The sequence below is a fragment of the Peromyscus leucopus genome, chromosome 12, assembly GCF_004664715.2.
Source record: "Peromyscus leucopus breed LL Stock chromosome 12, UCI_PerLeu_2.1, whole genome shotgun sequence".
Taxonomy (NCBI): Eukaryota; Metazoa; Chordata; class Mammalia; order Rodentia; family Cricetidae; genus Peromyscus; species Peromyscus leucopus.
This window is the reverse complement of record NC_051073.1, coordinates 40,721,268-40,740,713: the sequence shown is the minus strand read 5'-3', so window position 1 is coordinate 40,740,713 and position 19,446 is coordinate 40,721,268. Positions and strand designations below refer to the sequence as shown.

General features: G+C 41.2%; 1 protein-coding gene across 26 annotated transcripts in view; it reads left to right on the top strand.

Annotated features, from left to right (window-relative positions):
* LOC114691931 (ABI family member 3 binding protein) overlaps window positions 1-19,446 on the top strand; it is a 211,628-nt gene that overhangs the window by 62,859 nt on the left and 129,323 nt on the right. For all 26 annotated transcript variants that reach the window (XM_037209689.1, XM_037209698.1, XM_037209695.1 and 23 more), the window contains exon 3: window positions 17,366-17,434. In XM_037209689.1, coding sequence (XP_037065584.1) covers window positions 17,366-17,434 — 69 coding nt within the window. The remainder of the gene's footprint in view (window positions 1-17,365; window positions 17,435-19,446) is intronic.

Here is a 19,446-nt window from a genome sequence, read left to right as displayed (position 1 = left end):
ACTTGGCTGTGCTGGGGGGAGGTCTTTTGCTCCACCCCTTGGCATCTCTATAAATACCCTGGGGTAGAGACAGAGCCCGTTGGAATAGGTTCCAGGCCCTCTTGAGGCTATCCTGTATTTTCTGTTTATCTTCACAATCTAAATCCTTCTAATATTTCCTGCTGCTCGCACTCAAGAAAACTCTGGGGGAACTGTGGGGTTGGTGGGTTAATGCCCAGCAATCTTTCTATCTATCATTTCCTCATCCCTCTCTCTTCCACCCAAGAACCCTCCAAAAGGTGGGAGCTGGTCCAAGCTGGACTCCCAAAGACTTCTACAAGGAGAAAGAAGGAGGAGCAAGAAAAGGAGGAGAGGATGACACCAGGGGCCAGCCACCCAGCCAGCTACAGAGTAAGAAGTAAAGAAAGGTATATAGAATAGAGAAAGGTAAAAAGCCCAGAGATACAATGTAGAAGAGGAGGAATGGGATAATTTAAGAAAGCTGGCTAGAAACAAACCAACCTAAGGTCAGGTATTCATAAGAAAAAGCTAAGTTTCCATGTATTTATTTGGGATCTGGGTGGTGGGCCCCCAAAAAGTAAAGAGTAAAAACAACCAGCTACATAAAATAACTTGGGAGCTGAGCATTGAGCTAGTCTGGCTATTTATCGCTAAAATGGAGGATAGAATGGTTAGCTCCCTAGTCTTGCTACTTTCAGGCCTCAGTGGATGACCAATAGAATTCAAATACATGGAGTTAAACTGACACAGGACCCTTTGAAGTTGAAGCCACTGTAAAGGAGAGGAGAGAAAGTCAGGGCCGAGTTAGATATATAAGCTCCAAAGACTAATAGCAGCTCTAAGAAAATAGTCACACCCATTTCCACCGTGAGGATCCAGTGATTCAATTTCAAAGCTGTTTGCAGAAAAGGATGGGAGTGTTTGACATACTTTTTTTTTTCAACGTTTTTATTTTAAAATATAATTACATCATTTTCTCTCTTTTTCCTAACTCCACCCCTCCCATGTGCCCCACCTCCTTAATCCACGACCTCTTTCTCTTCCTTTGTTATATATGTGCATAACTATCATAACCGACTGAATCTGCCCAGTGTTGCTTGCAGTATATGATTTCAGGGCTGGTCGTTTCGAACTCAACAATTAAGCAAGGGGCTCATCCCCAGGGAAGAATAATTGTCCTTCTCTGCTGTCAGCGTTCCTTGGTTCTCTGCAGTTCTTTGTTGAGGGGTGGCTACTATGAGATTTCCCACTTCCATATTAGAAAGTCTGTTGGAATCTGATTTTAGAGAGCATGAAAAGGAGATGGGACATTAGTAGAATTATCAGAACCATATGCACAGCATTTAACCTTGATATTAGAAAAATGCCCTCTGAGCAGCAGTGAGGCTATCCAAATTCATATGGTTTTGGTATGATTGTTTTTCTCGTTATTTAGACCACAGAATGAAGAACAGACATTCCTTTCAAATTTAAATGGCTGTGCTACTTAAAGCATTCTAAGTATATTTATTAGGAGTTTCAATATGTCAAATGATCTCTAGTACCATAAATGGTTTGAAAATGGAAGCTAGATAGTCATATCAAGGGAAAACACTCCAGGTCTAGAGATGCTGTTACATATTAGCAGGGTGATCTACAATTTTCAACCTGTCATTTCTACTCAAGGAAATTCTAGTATATTCTGTCAGTCCATCCCAGGAGTAACTACAGGTGCAGAGCCATTGCGTACCCTTACGAGATGCCCAACATCTTCCGAGCCTTGTGATCCACACGGCAGCAAAAGGGCTTAGGCTGAGATCTGTATGAAAGCTCACACAAACTCTAAGGAGGGCCATTTGATAAGGAGGAAATTATCCCCTAGGCCAGCTGCATCTGCTTGTAAAGCTTTCTCTAACTGTTGACTATGATAAGCACATTCCACCTTCTCAGAGGACCAAAGATTCCAAGAATAAGGAAGATAAAAATCGAGCTCCCAGAGATTTAGCTGTAGGCTGTGTGACCTAGGAAATGCGTTATCATTTTGAAGTAATCTCAGGAGGCCAAATTGAAAAATAATTGTAATGGCCAGTATTGGGGTATTACCTGGTGACTAGGAGGGAGACAAATGACTAGAATGGAGGAATTTAGTGACCAGGGATTGAAGTCCCTTGGCTTCAGGGTGTAGAAAATATTGTTTACAGTTAGGGAAAGCATGTGAGTTCTTTAATCTGATTATATCTGAGGTGTTTGTTGTTGCTCTGTCTGGCATGTCAGTGATCCTGCTTGGGGTTTCACGGGAAGGCTAATGAGAACTGAATCCTTGTCCCATTCCAAAACCTGGCCTAGCTTGTTTTGCTTTGCATTATCAATTGTTTCTTTCTTTATGCTTGTGCAACACAGCAAACCAAACATTCACTTCAAAACAATTAAGGTCAGCTGATGGTCATTAGAGGTGACCTTTAGGGACCAAGGAGGAATCTTTGCGTGTGTGTGTGTGTGTGTGTGTGTGTGTGTGTGTGTGTGTCTGTGTATGCGTATGCGTATGCATATGCATATGCATATGAGTGTAGGTTTCTGCAGAGGCCAGAAGAGAGTTTCAGGTAGTTGTGAGCCACACCTAACTTGTTGGAAACTGAACTCCTTCAGTCCTCTGTAAGAATAGCTAGTGTTCTCAACGGCTGAGCCATCTCTCCAGCTCTGTTTGGTCATATTTCTTTATACTAAGAAATCTGTGTGCTTTTGTTTTTATTACTTCAGAGTAGACCCATGTTCTAAGTTAAATGATCTTTTCCAGCTCATCAGATTGATTGCTTAGAGTTTTGCCTGACTGTACGAGCATCAATTGTTCCTGACTCATGAGGCACCATTTATCAGATGTCTGTCGCTGTAGCAAGTTAACACAAACTTGGAGGCTTAAAACATAAATTTATCATCTTAGAGTGGTGGGTTGAAAGCTCAACTGGGTTGCGGTGGGCTACAGTCAAGGTGTCGGCCACACTACATTCTTGTCTGGAGGCGAGAGGAGAGTCATATCTTGCCGTTTTCCAAATCGTCTGCATTCCTCTTCTACCACAAAGGTGACAGTAGTGGACCAAGCTGCCATATCACATCCCGTCCCCGAGGCTTCTCCTACTGTAGAAAAACTGTGATTGTCCTGAGCCCATCTGGATAATTCAAGACGCTGTCCTCATGTGAGGCCAGCTGGTTATCAACCTTAATTCTGTCTGCACAGTAAATTTCCTCTGTGTGTCACCTGATTGCAGGTTCTGGGGGCTAGGGACCATTATCCTAGCTGTCACAAGCTGCACACGCGGCATTTATGTCCTTCTGCTGCCAGTTTCCCATAAGGCCATTCTCTGGTCTGTCCATTAGGAGCAAGTCTAGTTTTCACAGATACGCTGTGGGCAGGTGATGATTTCATGATTGTAAAGTGGTGAGCTGAAATCCCCTGAGGATGAAGGAGCGAGGAAATTTTATTTCTTTGTGGAAAGAAAGCATTTCTTACAGCACCTACTCACCCTTGGTAGTGGGACAGTAGCATTTCTTTTCCCAGTGCACTGGACTTTAGCCAAACATAATAAATTATTTTTATTTTCAAAACAAGTGCTATTATGTCCCACTGCCTGACATAAATCTTCCATATGACGTGCTAACTATCGTATCTCACTTGTGGCATGAGAAGTTGCTGTTTTTCACAAATATTCAAGGTAATATTTAGTGACATATGGATTGATATTCTTACTAATCACGTAAGATTTTCTATATTTTCATCTTTCTATAAAGTATAAATTGGCATTTTTAAGGTCACTCACTATTCTTACAAAGTAAAAAATTTTATTCTGTCTTGTTATTTTAACATTCATATTCAGACAAAATTTGGTAAAACCTTACTTAAGTAGAGCTGGTGTGGTAGCTCACATTCATTATAGCCATTAGGAAGCTAAGACAGGAGGATTGCTATGAGTTTCAGCCCAGCATAGTCTATATAGTTAAACTGAATCTCAAGAATTTGAAAAAAAAGGATTTTAATAGATTAATTAAAGCAGTAGAAAAATTTAGTGTTCACAAGAGTCCAGAAATGGTGTGAAAACACAGAATTCTCAATGACTAGATCTTCTAGGTTCCTACTCCTTCATTTTTTGGAATCATATCTCAAATGTTCTCAACACTGATTTATACTTGAAGAATTTGCTTCTTGCTTTTCTGTAGATCAGGCTGGTCCTGAACTCACAGAGGCCACCTGCTCCCAAGTAGCTCTTGCTATCCAGTTTTATGTTCAGCTGTTGATCATTTGGGGGGGAGAGGGAGAGAGGGAGAGAGGAGAGAGCCAGCCAGTCAGTCCATTAATTGGATAGCACAAGGCAAATAGCTTTACTTTGTTTGCTCAAATAACCAATGGAAAAGAGTCTTATATATTTGGAATCAGTGCAAATTCTGACTGGTCTATCTTCTAGCCAGGTGCTAGGAGTCCAGTGGGTTTAATGGAGGCCAGTGCTTTACATTTCACAGTTGTGATCATTTTCCAAGGAGCACATTTCTATGTGCAGCTGTGGACTTCTCGGGGTACCCCCCAGCCACCGTCCTTACAAATGATTCGAGGGCTAGTGCTGAAACTGCAGGCTAGTGGCCTTTTAGCTGCTGTGTCCTGGAAGGAGCCCTGGGCCAGAATCATGACTTCCATGTCCTAGGAAAGTTTACCCTCTACTTGAGAGGCAGCAGATAGAGTACTTATGAGTCAAACAGACTTGGATTCAAATTGGATACCCCTGCTCACTGTGCAGTGGTTTGGGGTAAGATATTCAACTTCTCTGCATTTCATTTTTCTTGTGTATAAAATAATGATCTTCCATAAGTGTTATGAAGATTGGGTAAATGATGCACAGCAGATTTTATATATATCCCAACATAGAGTATGTATGTTTTATAAATTTTATCAGTTTCTGATAGATCAATGAATGGTCTTGTTATTTACTTTATCTTTCTGAGCTTTATCTCAGTTGCTAAAGAAAGTTTGGCTATATTTCCACAAAAGTTTTGATTTATGCAAGATTTTAGTGTCTAGTGTGAAAACTCTTGGTCAAAGAGTGGTGGTGTGATTTAGTTTGGTTTTATATTTGTCACTGAGAAGTGAGGCCAGGAAATCATAGATGTTGTTAACTGAAAACAAATAGTCATTTTCATCTTAGTGTTGTGCCCCAAGCCTGTTTTCTTGATAGGGACAGCTCTCAAAACAAGATCTGGAAACAAATCCAAAGCGAAATCGAAGGTGGTGATGCAGCCTTGGTGGCCGGCCACACACCTCGCTCCCATGATCATGGTTTCATCATCAAGTGGTAACTCCTGCATTGAAGCTACCTACCTCTTGCTCTTGATAGATAGAGAGCAGGTGCTGCTTAGAATTCCACAACCATAGGTTCCAAAGGGAGAAAGGTGGTTCCTCGATTTCTATATTTAATACCTTCCAGCATCCCTGGTAAATTAGTTATTAATAAGAATATATAGTAAGAAATTTGACTTACTCTACTAAACACAAATGAAAACGAGAGAGTAACACAGTTTCATTTAGTCAACTGATAACAAGTTTGCATAAAGTTTTAATGGTTTCTTATTTTGATGTGTTTCACTTTTATTTCTCAGAAGAATCTTGAGTTTCAAAACATCCTGAATAGAGTTCACTTATAGAAATGGAGATGTGACTAAACAAATTAGATGCTGTAAAATGTAACACAGGTTATACTCTCATATAGTAGTAATTAAAACTGTTTAGTAAATTTAATTGTCATATCTATGGGGTGGAAGGCTGGAAGTCATGATAATAGCATACAAAGTCTGAGAACCATTTCTCTCTTTCCAAAATGTGGGTTCCGGGCATTGAACTCGGGACATTAGTCTCAGAGTCAAGCATGTTCCTGGCTGAGCCATCTTGCTGACTCTTCCCTTTAACTCTTATATTAAATAGAAAACTAGAAAAAATGTATCACGTACTTCTACCATTGCAATTTAGACTTGTAGCTTCCCTTTTCTATCTCTACATAACACATTTGTGCATTCTTTAATCATTTTGCTCAGAAGTGGGATAAGGTTTAAAACAATGGAGGTTGTTACTATTTACTCTACTGAAGGCAGACATCACAAGGAAAGGGGTTGTGGATTTGTTGGTAAAAAATAGCTAGAAGTAAGCTTAATAAGAAAATGAAGGGTGCTATCCAGGGGGTTAAATATGTTGGCCTGGACAAATACTGGTGGAGAAGTGGCAGGATAAAACAGGAGGGCGTGATGCAGTGTGGCCATGGAGACCAGGTGAAGCCCGCCCACCTCCCCCGAATCCTTAGGTAAGTATCAAATGGCAAACAGGTGTCAGCCATGAAGATGGGCAGTTACCAAAAGAAGAGACAGGTGTTGAGCACACAGAATTTTTGGGAGCGTCTTACCTAGTGGTTCTCAACTTGTGGGTTGTGACCCCCTTTGGAGGATGAAAAAACAACCCTTTCACAGGGGTCACATATCAGATACCCTGAATATCAGATATTTACATTACAGTTCATAACAATGGCAAAATTATAGTTACAAAGTAGCAATGGAAATAATCTTATGGTCAGGGTTATCACTACATGTGACATGTGGTCACATCTGCGGGAAGGGAAGGTTAAGAACCACTGCCCTTACCCATAAGGAAATCTAAGCTTAAGTGAATGTCCCAAGGCTTTACAGTGCTGTTCACCTGGCCTTGAGCATCTGCACTCAAGGGGTCCTTCTGCTTCAGCCTCCTGGGTATCTGCTGCCCTCTACTACAGGAACCAAGAGCTTGGGCACCTGCTTTTAGCATTACTGTTAATGTTAGTAATTGTGCATGCGTGCACATGTGTGTGCCTTGTGTGTGCATGTATGCACATGTGTGTGCACACATGTGTAACCTGTCTTCCGTCATACTCTACCTAAATAAAAAAGTTCCACCAGCTGAAGATCCTAGGGGCCTTATATTTTCTTTTCCTTTCATCTTGAATTGAACTTAGAAACATTATAAAATAATGAATGGAAAAGGGTTAAATTTGAGACTCACAAAGTCTGAGAGAACTGTGAGTACCACTTAAGATAGAGTTTTTTTTTTCTCTTTTATTTAAAATCACTTTCTGAGCTAGTTATTTTATTGGAAATATATTCACTCTGTGGGAAGTATTTGGCTTTAAATCTTCAAGATAAATCCAAATTTTTTTCATTAAAAACAAGATATCCTAGAATCATTTGATTTTTCTTCCAAGGCATATAATTTAGCAGATGTAAGTAAGACTCATGAAAGGGTGTTTAAAGCTGTCGGCATAGAAGGCATCAAGTTCTTAGCAAATGCATACCATCATTTAACCAGTTCGCCATGGGTTTTCACCAGAAAGGCCTGTCCTAAAAATAGACACCTGTTTCCCCATGTGCTGCTCAAGAGAAATCTTTTTAATATTCTATTTTTTCTGCTGCATTCAACTGTACTTTAACTGGATTTTACTCATCTTCCTGATCTAATATATCATCTCCAAATCTATCTTTTCTTGGAAGTTCACTAAAATAAATTTGTATTATCTCAGAATTTTAGTTTTCAACCATATTGTATCAGGTAAACTGAAATCAAAATCTAACTTTAAAAAATTCATGATTGGTTATACATTGAAAATGTCCCCCATTGTCATGGGCTAAAAGGATGTTCTACTCTGGATCTAGTACTCCAGAATCATTGCAAGAGTCTGGCTATCAGGAAGGAGGTTTTTTATGGAAAGCTAGCTAATGCCAAAAGGTTAAACTGGAGGGTCTGAGGGTTATCCAGAAAGTGAAAATAGAAGAGAAGAATTAGATGGTAGAATTTTCTTTGCTTTTAGGGGTATCTCAAAACCAAAGATGATAGTCTTTATCAGCTTTTACAATTGTCTGTCACATTTTTTTCTCTTGGAATGGGTTACTTGCCCAGCACACTCAGTGTTCTTTGGCTTATGTGAGTCATGCCACATGCTGGGATTGAAGAGCTGCCTTTGGCTTGATTGTTTTATGCTGTGGTCAGATTGCGGGGTTTCGTGCATGTATTCCCCTGTGTCTTATTTCACCAGCCTAATGAGGCCTCCCAGAGGCAGAGCTGGGTCTTATCAGCCCCATGTGTTTGATAACCAGACTCTATGAATTTGAACTATTCTCAGTTCTCCAATCAAGGCTCATTGTCAACAAAACAAAGCATCTCTCATGGCCTGGAGTGGTAGTTTCTGGGAGAAAGATTTTTTTTCAGTTTAGGGGTGATTGTACTATTGGTAAATGCCTGGCTTGCCTGGCATGTCAAGATTTACACCTCTTGCCTGGTGTAATTATTAAATGTGTCCCATTTTTCAGTAGTTGGAAAGATGCCTGCTTGATCTATTTGCAAGGGAAAGCCTAGAGTTTTCAACATGACCCCAGATTTTTCATAGTCCGATCATTAAGTGAGAACCCAGACTTCACTCTGCCATTGATGGTGCCCTGTTAGGAGGGAAAGAAAGGGAATATGTTGTCTCTTGAGTTCTCTGCTGTGTCCACTCACCAAATGGGGTGCCCAGTAGCTAATTAGCCTATACTGGGATGGAGATTTTCATCAACCAGTGATTTTTGATTTTGAGTTCTCTCAATGTCCTAGGCCAAGGAATTGGTCAGTTGTTCCTGGGAGTTGCCCTGTAGAACAGATAATGTAAACAGCATCTTTATTCCAGGGAAGACACAGGATCCCTGGAGGATTAGGGATATGCCAGCAGCAGGCTGACTCCAGATCTGTCTTGGCCCTTAGCCACCACAACACGCTGCTTTTCCGCCCCGTGCCTTACACGTATCCTGGTTCTTTTCAACTCTGGGAAAACTCCTTTTTTAGAGAACAGTTCTTGGCACTGTACCTCTAATTGGTAATGCCTACTACAGCATTTTTAAAGGGTTGGGGGGAAACGACACTCTGCTGGCTTGAAGTCTTTAACTTTGGACACTATTCTTGGGAGAAAACATGTTCCAAATGAAGTCCTGATCATGCACTAGATCTTTCTAGAGTGATATGTTGAACATTGCAGAGTTCATGGGTTAATGTATGTGTACCAGAATAGGCTCTACATCAAAACTCTAGCCCCCAGCCAAACATTAAAACTGCTAATGGACAACAAATACCCCATGCTAAGCTTCTCTGTGGGGGGCACATAGGAGCAAAGACAAGGAAAATATTACAGGCAAGAAAGCCAGCAATTTAGTATCTGACAGCAAATTTAGTTTGGTAAGTGGGAAAGGATGTGTACTGGCCCTTAGGGCAGATGGGTCAGAGAAATACGGTACCAAGTATTTGTGATGTCAGAGAGAGAATCTATCACAGGGAAAGTGAAGGAGGGTTAGGTTGGGACAGTGGCTGGATGAGATGTACCAGGCCATGTGCCAGACCACAGGAAACAAGATGGGGTAGCCGATGTACCCGGTATGCAGGGACAGGGAGTAGAGGGTCAGATCAGTGCTGGCTTCATGAGCAGGCGGCAAGTGCCCATGGAGGACCTTGGGTTCGGAGTGAAATGAGCTGTTATCACTCTTCTCAATGCTTAGTTTCCTTTACACTTCATTTAGTGACAGATGTCTGATGGACCCATGCCCCACCCCTGGGGGGAGGAGTAGGGGGTGGAGCCTGAGCTTTTGTGCTTTGGCCTTCCACACCCCTCACCTTCTTAGTTCAGTTTGCAACTGTCCTGTCTCCAAGACTTGCGTGCCCTTGCTCACTGTGTCCATCATGGCTTGGTCTCGGAAACCTGACTGAGGCAACAAGGAAAGGAAAAATTACACACACACACACACACACACACACACACACACACACACACACACTCTCACACTCACTCTCACTCTCACTCTCACTCTCACTCACACTCCCTGACACATACACAGAAGCTGTGGTCAGACGGGCTGGAGAGGGCACCCACTACACAATCAGGAACCTCAGCACACTTCTCATGTACAGCACAGGAGGAGGGATTAGCTAGTTTTGGTCGAAGGCCTCTGTAGGGGAGCAGAATCAGGTTGCAGTCATCATCAGGAGGAAGAATCTTCAGTTGCTGGTTTTTTACACACGGCCAACATCTGAATACCCAACCAGAGCATTGTCACTTCCCCGAGTCTGGCTTGGGGAAGGCTCTGCCGATTCTCCGGGGTCTGAGACACTGTGTCATTGACATGGACACAGCCGTTCACTCAAGACTTCATCTACTCCCCAAGCATTCGCTCAGAGCCACCTCCGTCCCTGCATATACTGTCTACTTATTCTCAATTAGCTATTTCAGCTGGCTTCCATCTCCAGCAGAGCCTTGGGTGGGAACTCGGGAAGAGCTGGGGGAGGTACATACCCACTATGGTACCATGTGGCCAGATGTGGTGGCAGTTGTGCTTGCCCAAGCTGGAGGTATCACTACACATTCCTTAGAGCATTTGGATGAAGCAAGTACCATTCTGCCCCTACTCGGGTACGTGACAGTCCCAGGGCATGGACTGATGGGGTGCACAGGTTGGAGTGGCAGATTTGTGGGAAAGAGAGTTTGTGTTTTCTGTCCTGAGAGTGTGGACAGAGAAGAAACTTTGATAATGGGGTAGACCCTAATGGGACACATTTTTGTCTTTGTCTGTTTTCTGTTGCTATGACAGAACACCTGAGACTAGGAATTTTTATTAAATGTATTTACTTTATTAAAACAAGAGAGATCGGTATCTGGGCCCACGATGGAGGCTTTGAAGTGCAGGACTAGGCAGGCACATCTAGAAAAGGCCTTAGGCTGCACCACAGCATGGCAAATGGGGTCGTGTGGCTGGCGCGTATGTGAGGATGGGAAGTTGGCATATGTATGTGAGAGAGCATAGAGCATGTATGTGAGAGAGCAAGCGACAGTGCTGGCCTGCTTTCTAAAAACCCACTAGGGTTCCCAACTGAGTCTACCTCCCAACATACCGTAGCCTGGAGAAACTGAACCTCATAATGGAACATAGGAGAGTCCAGAGTTGTTGGAGTCATAGTGAGGAGGAGTGCTTAGCAGATGAGTGGAGCCCATCTCCAGAGTGTCACCTTGAATGGTAAGTCGACACCATAACCGGTGGAGGCGGAGATAGTGGAAAAAGGAAACAGCCTGTTTTCTTCTTTTTTTTTCTTTCTTAATGTCTTTAATAGTTTGTTTTCTCTACTTTTAAAGAAGGGTTTCATTCATCACTTGTTTTTTGCATTGGACCCACAGTTAATACAGCTAGTCCTGGGGGAAATATGTCTTCAATAGTATTGCCTCCCCAAATCTCATCAAATGAAAGTAGAACACTGAGCCAAACTCCATGGATGTCTCCTTCACTGGGATGTGTTTTTGAAGTGGTGGTGCTGTTTTGGAAACACCATTTAAGTGTTTTCTTCCAAACACTTTAGTGTAGACTGTGAGGAGTGACCGGTTATAGCAGAGCTCTGGCAACACTGGGTTTGGAAAGAAAAGCCCCTTTGCTTACCTCTTCATCCATCAGAGCTGAGTTCCCTTTCCATGTTTTGAGACCCCGCCCATTCCACTGCACGGAGAGCAGGGGCTGCTTCTCACTGGAGTCATCGGCTGTGCAGACTTGCCCTGTGACAAACGCCCGCCTAAGCTGTGAGCTCCCTCGGATGAGGTGTGTAAATATCTGGACCCCCTTCTGTGGCTGACGTCCAAGTCTTTTCTGCGCGGCTGGTGGTTCTGTGATGGGGCTGGCTACACTTCTGTGGATCTTTTTATACTTTGGTGTTATTCCAGGCAGTCCTGGAGGCCGAGGGAGCCAGAATTTCCTTTGAACTGAGGGGCACAGCAGTATGTTCTGTCAGACTGGGCACAGGTTCATCATTTAAAAGATTTTGTAATATTTCGTGGAAATAGTTACCAAACGGCCCAGGGTTTGTCAAATTGTCTCCAATTATTTTTCAGGCAGAAAGGAAAAGGTTTATTGATCCATGCTAAAACACGTACTTGGTATAAGTAGTTTTGTTACGTAAAAGAAACAGTTCTGTAAATAGACTTATTAATTCTCTGCTGAAGAATTATGGAGTTTATGAAAACAGTGGTTTATGTTTATGGACTGTGCTGGTTCACAGCCCCTAATAGTTGCCTCCATTCTTCATGCAAAGTTCCATTGATTCCTTCTTTCAGAATATGCTAATTGGATCATTACTGCTCTTCAGGCTTAAGGATGCATAAATGAACAAAGCCTGAACTCCAAGTGTGGCCAGGGCTGCATGAGCTCAGTTCACCAAGTCTTTCTATAGAGACTTGGAAATATTCTAAAAGGTGGGCTCACTTAGTTTCTGATAGTTACAGTTCCATAGATATTCTTTTTCTGCATAGCTAATAAAAAGCTAGTAATCTAAGTGACTTATTAAAATTACTAAACTGTGTTCATAACTTAGTTACCATTGGGATGCTAGCACATCGCTAACACCTCTGTTCAGTGTTCCCCATGGGCTCTTGACTACCATGATCCTTTGCCACTGGATAACTGAGTGTTGGCCCCAGTGAGCAGTAAGTGCCCTCAAATGTCTAGAAAATGTGCCATTAGTGTTTCCCCAAAAGAGAACCCCATCTTTCTTAAAATTGGCTTTGCATCTTGTCAGTTGTGTTTTCAGGGTCTATGGATACAGGCTTCTAAACCCACCTTGTGTTTGTTCACAGTAGTAAACCACACCATATAGACTGTAGCATTAGCATCTGCTGGACAATATATTTTGAAGACTTTTTACAGTGATATTTATGAATGAAGGTGGTGTATAATTTTCTTGGGGAAATATTTGTATTTTGGAATCTGTGATGCTTGTTTTTATTTATTTATTTTTATTATTTCCTCCCTTATTGTCTGTCCTCCAATCTTATAGAGCACACCCACTTTTGGATTTAAGAAAATTGATAATATTGCTAGCATATGATTAGTACAATACAAATTAGTTACTAGCATATAATCTGTACAATTACAAATAAATTTAACCATGATGAAGTAGTCTGTGAAAATAGCCACTGTGGTTTGCCTCCACCTAGTAAATGGAAAAAATGAAAAGTCCCTAGAGAAGTGTTTGCTTTGTCCCACTGATAGCCAAGCAGGATTGAATGTCAGTCTCCTAGAGAGGGAAATTTGATTCAATATAAAACCAAGTTGTTAGAATAACAGGGAGGAGAGAGGGAAAGGAAGGAGGAGGAAGAGGGGCAGGAAGAGATGAGAGATGAATGCATGAATAAATGAATGAATGTGTTTAAGCTCTTGACTTGACTTTTCAAAGCTCACCCTGGCTTGCCTCATGTTTGTGTAGACATATGCATGGTAGAAGCTTCGCAGGACAGAAATACCTGCCATTTTGACAACATTCTGAGCAGTGCCTCTTGCAAGACTGGAGTTCTCTACTAGAAAGAGATCCAAAATTTGAAAGTTAGAATTTAAATTGGGCAATTATAGTAGGATCATATCCTTGACTAAAAATAAGACAATATATATCCATATATGTCTTCAATATTTGACCTCTTTAAACAGTAAATTCTCTTATCCGTTATCCTAAGGCATTTACAATACTAAGCAAATTAAGTTAAACTGGGCTGACCAGTTTGTAGGATTAACCACCAGAATTACAAATTTAAAGTAACTGCATCCTAGATAAATTATCTTGCATTGAGATTTTAATTGTATATGTTCCCTAAATAATGAAATAATTACTTTTGGTAGAACATCTGTGAAGATCACAATGTGTGTATTCTCAGTCTGCTAAAAATCCAAAATACAGACCGGAATGGAAATTGTGACTTTAGTGCTCTATCCTCCCATGTCTGTATCACCAACAGAGCATGAGCAATCCTGAAACACGGCAAGTTGGGAGTATTTAATGAGCAGTAAGAACTAATACACACACCCAGCGTTCCACTTCTGTTCCAGGTGTTGACACACTACCACAGCCTGTGCAAATCGACTGTGAACATAACCAAAAACAAACAAACAAACAACAAAATAAAAACAAAAACAGCTTATTTTTAAATTGTTCCCATGACCATGCTGGATCCCGGGCACTGTCCTTGGTGTATGTATTGCTCTATCATTTCAAGTCCTTTTCAAAAGCTACTAACCCACAATTAGTCTGTCTTAAGGGAGTAATTAAACGTTAGTTCTAACTCTACCATGATGAGCAACTTACTAAAGCTCATGTTTAGTAAACATGACCTGTGTTCTAGAAGGGCATTGTTGAGACTTATTAAAGAGACATTTGAAGACTAGATTAAGATATTTATATAATTGTAGGGCCACATGTGAAACTAACATTGAGGGCCCTTGTTTCAAAAAAACAGGATTGATTATCAATAGTGAGTAAACCTCCTCCTCTCACAGTCTCCCACACGATTTTGTCATGTGTTATTTGCTAATTAATGTAATTCTAAAGAATAAAAACTATAAATTACAGTACGTGGGCCTTTGACCTCAATGACAGTGCACGATGCCCATTTTCAATGTGAATTCCACAACCTTCACATCTCAACAGCAGGGCTGGAAGTGTGCAGCAAGCATTTTGTAGTTCCTGCATGCCTGGGGATTTCTAAGCAAAATTGAGGAAAATCTGCACAAAATGTCTCCACTTTTATTCACCTTTGACACAGGCGTGCATATTCTGTGGATGCTCTTTTTAACTTATGAATGAGGGGGGCCTTAAAGAGAATGGAATTGTCCTGTTTTTCCTTTTTCTTTCGTGTTGGTTGGCACAGCAAAAGCGGGCAGAAAGAGGTTCCTTGCTGGTTTGTGTTTCTTTAAACCCCCACCTGTTTCTCAAGGAAGCAAGCTCCGGCTTGTGTGGCCAATGTGTCACGTTGGGGCTGTCTGTGACTCCCTCCACACCTTCTTTCTTAGTGGTAAGATTTGCTTGTCCTCTTCTCTTGTGTGTGTGGTGTGTGTCCACATGTGTATGCAGGCATGCTGGCCTGTGCATGTTCATGTGGAAGCCGGAACTCTATGCCTCGTATCTTCTACTATTTTACCCCTTAGTTTTTAAGACAGGGTCTCACGGAACCTGGAGCTTGCTGCACTTGGAATGCTTTATGTAAAGAGGGAGGCAGAAACCCATGGACAAGTGTTGTTATTTCTGGCTCCATTTGTTCTTGAGCATGCCCCATTATCCCATGAGACTTAATTTTACAAAAATGAAGTTCAAAGATCAAAGTGATAAAACTTTCAGGGGTTTGGTAAGATGACTCAGGAGGTTAATGTGATTTTTCCTTAAGCCCTATAACCTCAGTTTGATCCCTGGAACCCACATGGTGGAGAGAACCGACCTCCACAAGTTGTCCTTTGTCTTCCACACACAAGTGTATGCACCCACCCACATACACATACACAAAAGAAGTAAAAAAAAAAAAAATGAAAGTATTTCCAGATGGTGATAGGAACCAAACATGGGGTCCCTGTGAAGGGTGCAACTGTGTATGTTGCATGCCTGTGAAGCTGACCATGTCTCAGTGATCTCATTATTACGAGAGATAATTGCACTTCTAGAATATGCAGGATCAGCATGACATGTCATTAGTGTATAAATTTATTAACAGTTATTTTGCACACAGAAAGCATGTATCATATAGTTTGACACCTATAATGTCCCAATGGTGGTTATAGTCCTATTACTGAATCTGGGTTGAGCATTTCTTATGGGAGTTTTAAATAAGCAAGATACACTTTCCAACCCATGGGGCTCTGGGAAGCTTGGGCACACTTTACCTGTGTTCATGAGGTCATATGGTCATGTATTCATCTGGTCATGAGGCAACTACACAACAGACACAGCCCTGAGGTGAGTTCCAAAGATGGGGAGACGCCAGCCATGTAAACGAAGTTGGCTCCTTAAAGCCTTGGGTAAGAAGGCCTCTTCTATAGCCACGAAGGGGAAATGTAAATACAGAATAAAAATAAAACAAAAAGGTCCACCTGAGCAAGTAGTGCTGAACTCTGGTTGACTTAGCAGCTAAGTCAAATTTGATGACCAAGAAGTCTCAGGTCCCAAAGTTCCTGAAGAACTATTGGGGTAATAACTCATCAACCAGTTCAATACAATCACTAGGTAGAATGCTACTTTTCAAGGTTTTTTTTTTTTGTTTATTTATATATGTTTTACCAATCAGTCATCTTGGATATACTAGTTTTCAGAAAGGCTATTTCATTAATTACTCAGTCCTTATTGAATAAGCTCACATCTCTTAGCTTTAATATTACTTCTCAGCCTTTTATGTAAGACTATAGTATCTAATATGGTTTAACATAATTTTACTTACATAATTTAAGACCTAAATATTTTTAAGAATTGTTTTTTCTATTTCACTGATAGGCTGCAGTGGATGACACCATACTTGTGCATATAGGACAACAAAATAGGACTCAGTGGAGTATAAGAAGAAATGTGAAATTGGGGATGGACATAGGCTGAATCCAGGAGGTGTTGGCAGAAGTAGAGGCTAAATATTACTAAAATAAATTGTACACATGTTTGAAATTTTCAAAGAATTAATATATTATATCTGGCTGGTGTGATGACTTGGAGGTTAAAAGCACTTGCTACTCTTACAGAGGACTGGGGTTTGGTTCCCAGCACCCACATGGTAACTCTCAACCACCTGTAACTACAGTTCTAGCAGATGAGATGCCTCCTTTTGACCTCTGAGGATGCTAGGAAAGCATGTGGTGCATATACTTACATGCAGGTGTGTGTGTAAATGTAAATGTGGGTACAGTATAAAGTTTAGAAAGGTTTTCAAGAGGGTAACAGTAGATGATGTGGAAAGAAGGGGTGCAGGCGGAAGGACACAGGCGTCATGAAAGATGATAGAAAGCTATTTTTCCTAGTTTCAACTTGCAGGGTTTTTTTTTTTTTCCATCTGTAGTGCTGCGTAAAAATGCACTGGATAGTGAACGTATAAAACCCTAAGCAAAGCCATATAGCTTCAGAATGGACATTCTGGCGGTATAGACATTCATTTGGACACATAGGGTTTGGGACTGGGCAGGGATTTTGAGAGGTTTCCTTAAAAACCTGTGTGATGTTTTCATTTGTGAGTTAATAAGAATAAAGTGATTTTTCTTAAAAAGAAAGGTCTGTGTAGCGTGTGCTTTTTAAAGACCTCTTCCCCACCCATGCCCATTTGGGTTTGAAAATATGGATCTAATTTCCATTTCTAAAACTTAATGGGCTTTTTAGAAAGTATTAATTTTCCAGCTCTTGAGTCTTCTTATTCACTGATACCAGGGTCAGAGAGAGTTTAACACCAGGAAATGTTCATTTAGGACATGGGTGCACTAACTCCCATGCTGGTTCTGAAAGGATGTTGCTGAAAGATGTGGTTTTTTGTTGTTTGTTTTTTTTCAGATGCGGAGCCGAAGTATCTGATAGTCGTGCGACCCGCTCCTCCTCCCAGCCAGAAGAAGTCATGTTCAGGTACAGTTGTTGTATTGCATTTTCTTGTAGTTAACTTGCTCTGTGCAAGCTCACCTTCCATTACATGCCAGAGAAGAAATGCCTTGGGAATATCTTAGCAATGTAGGTATAGATGGTTTCAGTCCTGAGTCTGCAGCTTACCCTGCTGGACAGGCAACCATAGCCTGGTCTTAGACACTACTCTCAGCATAAGTTGGCATTGCTACTTCATGCGACTATCTAGGCTGAGGTTTAGACAGTTAACACACTCTCTTCGCCTTGGTTAATGGGAGGGGTAAGTGAATTAACACAGCTCCTGGCCTGTGATAAGTGTCATTTTAGCTAATTCCTGCTAGCCTGTTTCTATTGTGTAAGGGTGACCTCTTGCCCACTCTTGGCCTTTCAGATTTTAAAGACAAAGCTTTATAACTAACCTTGGCTTAAGGAAGCCATTTATGTTTGAAAAGGAGAACTCATTTGTGTATATACTGAAGGGATTGGCGCTTTGGTTTTATTTATTCTGTGTCTCTCCTTTCTGGACTTAGCTCCAACCAGGAAGGCTGGAGACAGAAAATGGATAACATACATATCAATAAGAGCAAAACTTCAACATGACTGTGATACTGTTGCCAACTTGACAGGAGTCTAAATCGCCTTGGAAACACACCTCTTGGCACACCTGTTAGAGATTTCTTAGCCTCTGGGTGTGCCTGTGAGGGTGTATGTCAGTTAGATTAATTGAAATGAAAAGACCTAACAGTGGGCAGTGAGCTTCCATCCTGGACCACATAAAAGGAAGAGAGTGCATGAATCTACTCCTCTGCCTCTTGGTTGTGGATATGCCTCGACCAGCTATTTCAAGTGCCTGCTGCCTCGACTTCTCTGCTATGAATGGTTACCCTTGAATCATGAGCCAAAATAAACCCTTTCTCCTTGAAGTTGCTCTTGCTGCTGGGGTATTTAACCCCACAGCAACAGGAGAAAAATACTAAAGACAAAAGACTAAAAGCTTGCCATGTCTAATTAGTAAGACTTCATGTGAGCATTGCTCTGAAGGAAAATGTTGCGTCCTCTAACAGAGTGTCCACCTTCCTTCCTGTGGATGGTATTGACCACAGAGTTCTACTTTGCTCTTTCTCGTGTGAACTCTTCTCCACTCAATGATTCCCTAACCACTTTTATCTTTTGAGTAACCCTGGATGCCACACAGAAAAGCATCTTTGTGTTTGTTTTGCTTCTCTGGAGGAATGAGATGGGAGGAATAGCATTTGATAATTCTACCACACTGAGCACAGGTATCTTGGCTACTCTGAATTTGTACTCAATGAATTAGCACAGGGCTGGTCACCAGAACTCAGCTTCCAGCACCCTTCTCTCCTTTTCTTACACTTCCGTTATTTCTTTTACAAGTAGCATTGAATGATCAAGCATTCTGAGAAATAAAAAAACATACATTTTATCCCCCCTTCTGCCTCTTACCTGAAGCAAAGGAGAAAACTCAGTATCAAGACAGTGCTTCAAAATTTTGAACAACAACGTCAAACATGACTGTGGTGTCCTAGAATGTGATTTCATTTGGCTGGTCACTGACCTGTTTGTTCATGTAACCCTGATCATACAAATAAAAATTTATAAGGAAAATCAGACCACTGAGGCTTTTGTGGCTCAAGTAATAATTCCTACCTTCATTTTATTTCAAGGTTGCTGACACTGGCCTTGGAGATTATTTCTCACTTCCTCATTCCTAGCTCAGGAAGTTGTATCATCCTGCTCAGCATGAGATAGTTCCACCTTTCCTCTCGGGCAGTGGATATAGTTTCTGGTTTTGTATTCTGCATCTGGGAGAGATGTGGTGACTAATGGAATCACTTCCATTTGTTTTACATTTGCATCTGCCACATAGAGTCTAATTAGCTAATTTTTTTCATATTAAAATTGCCAAGTTAGTGACATAATTGTTTGATTATACAAGCTTTGGATCCCTAGGAGAATGAAATATACATTTTTCATCTCTAAAGCTGCATTTCATCTCC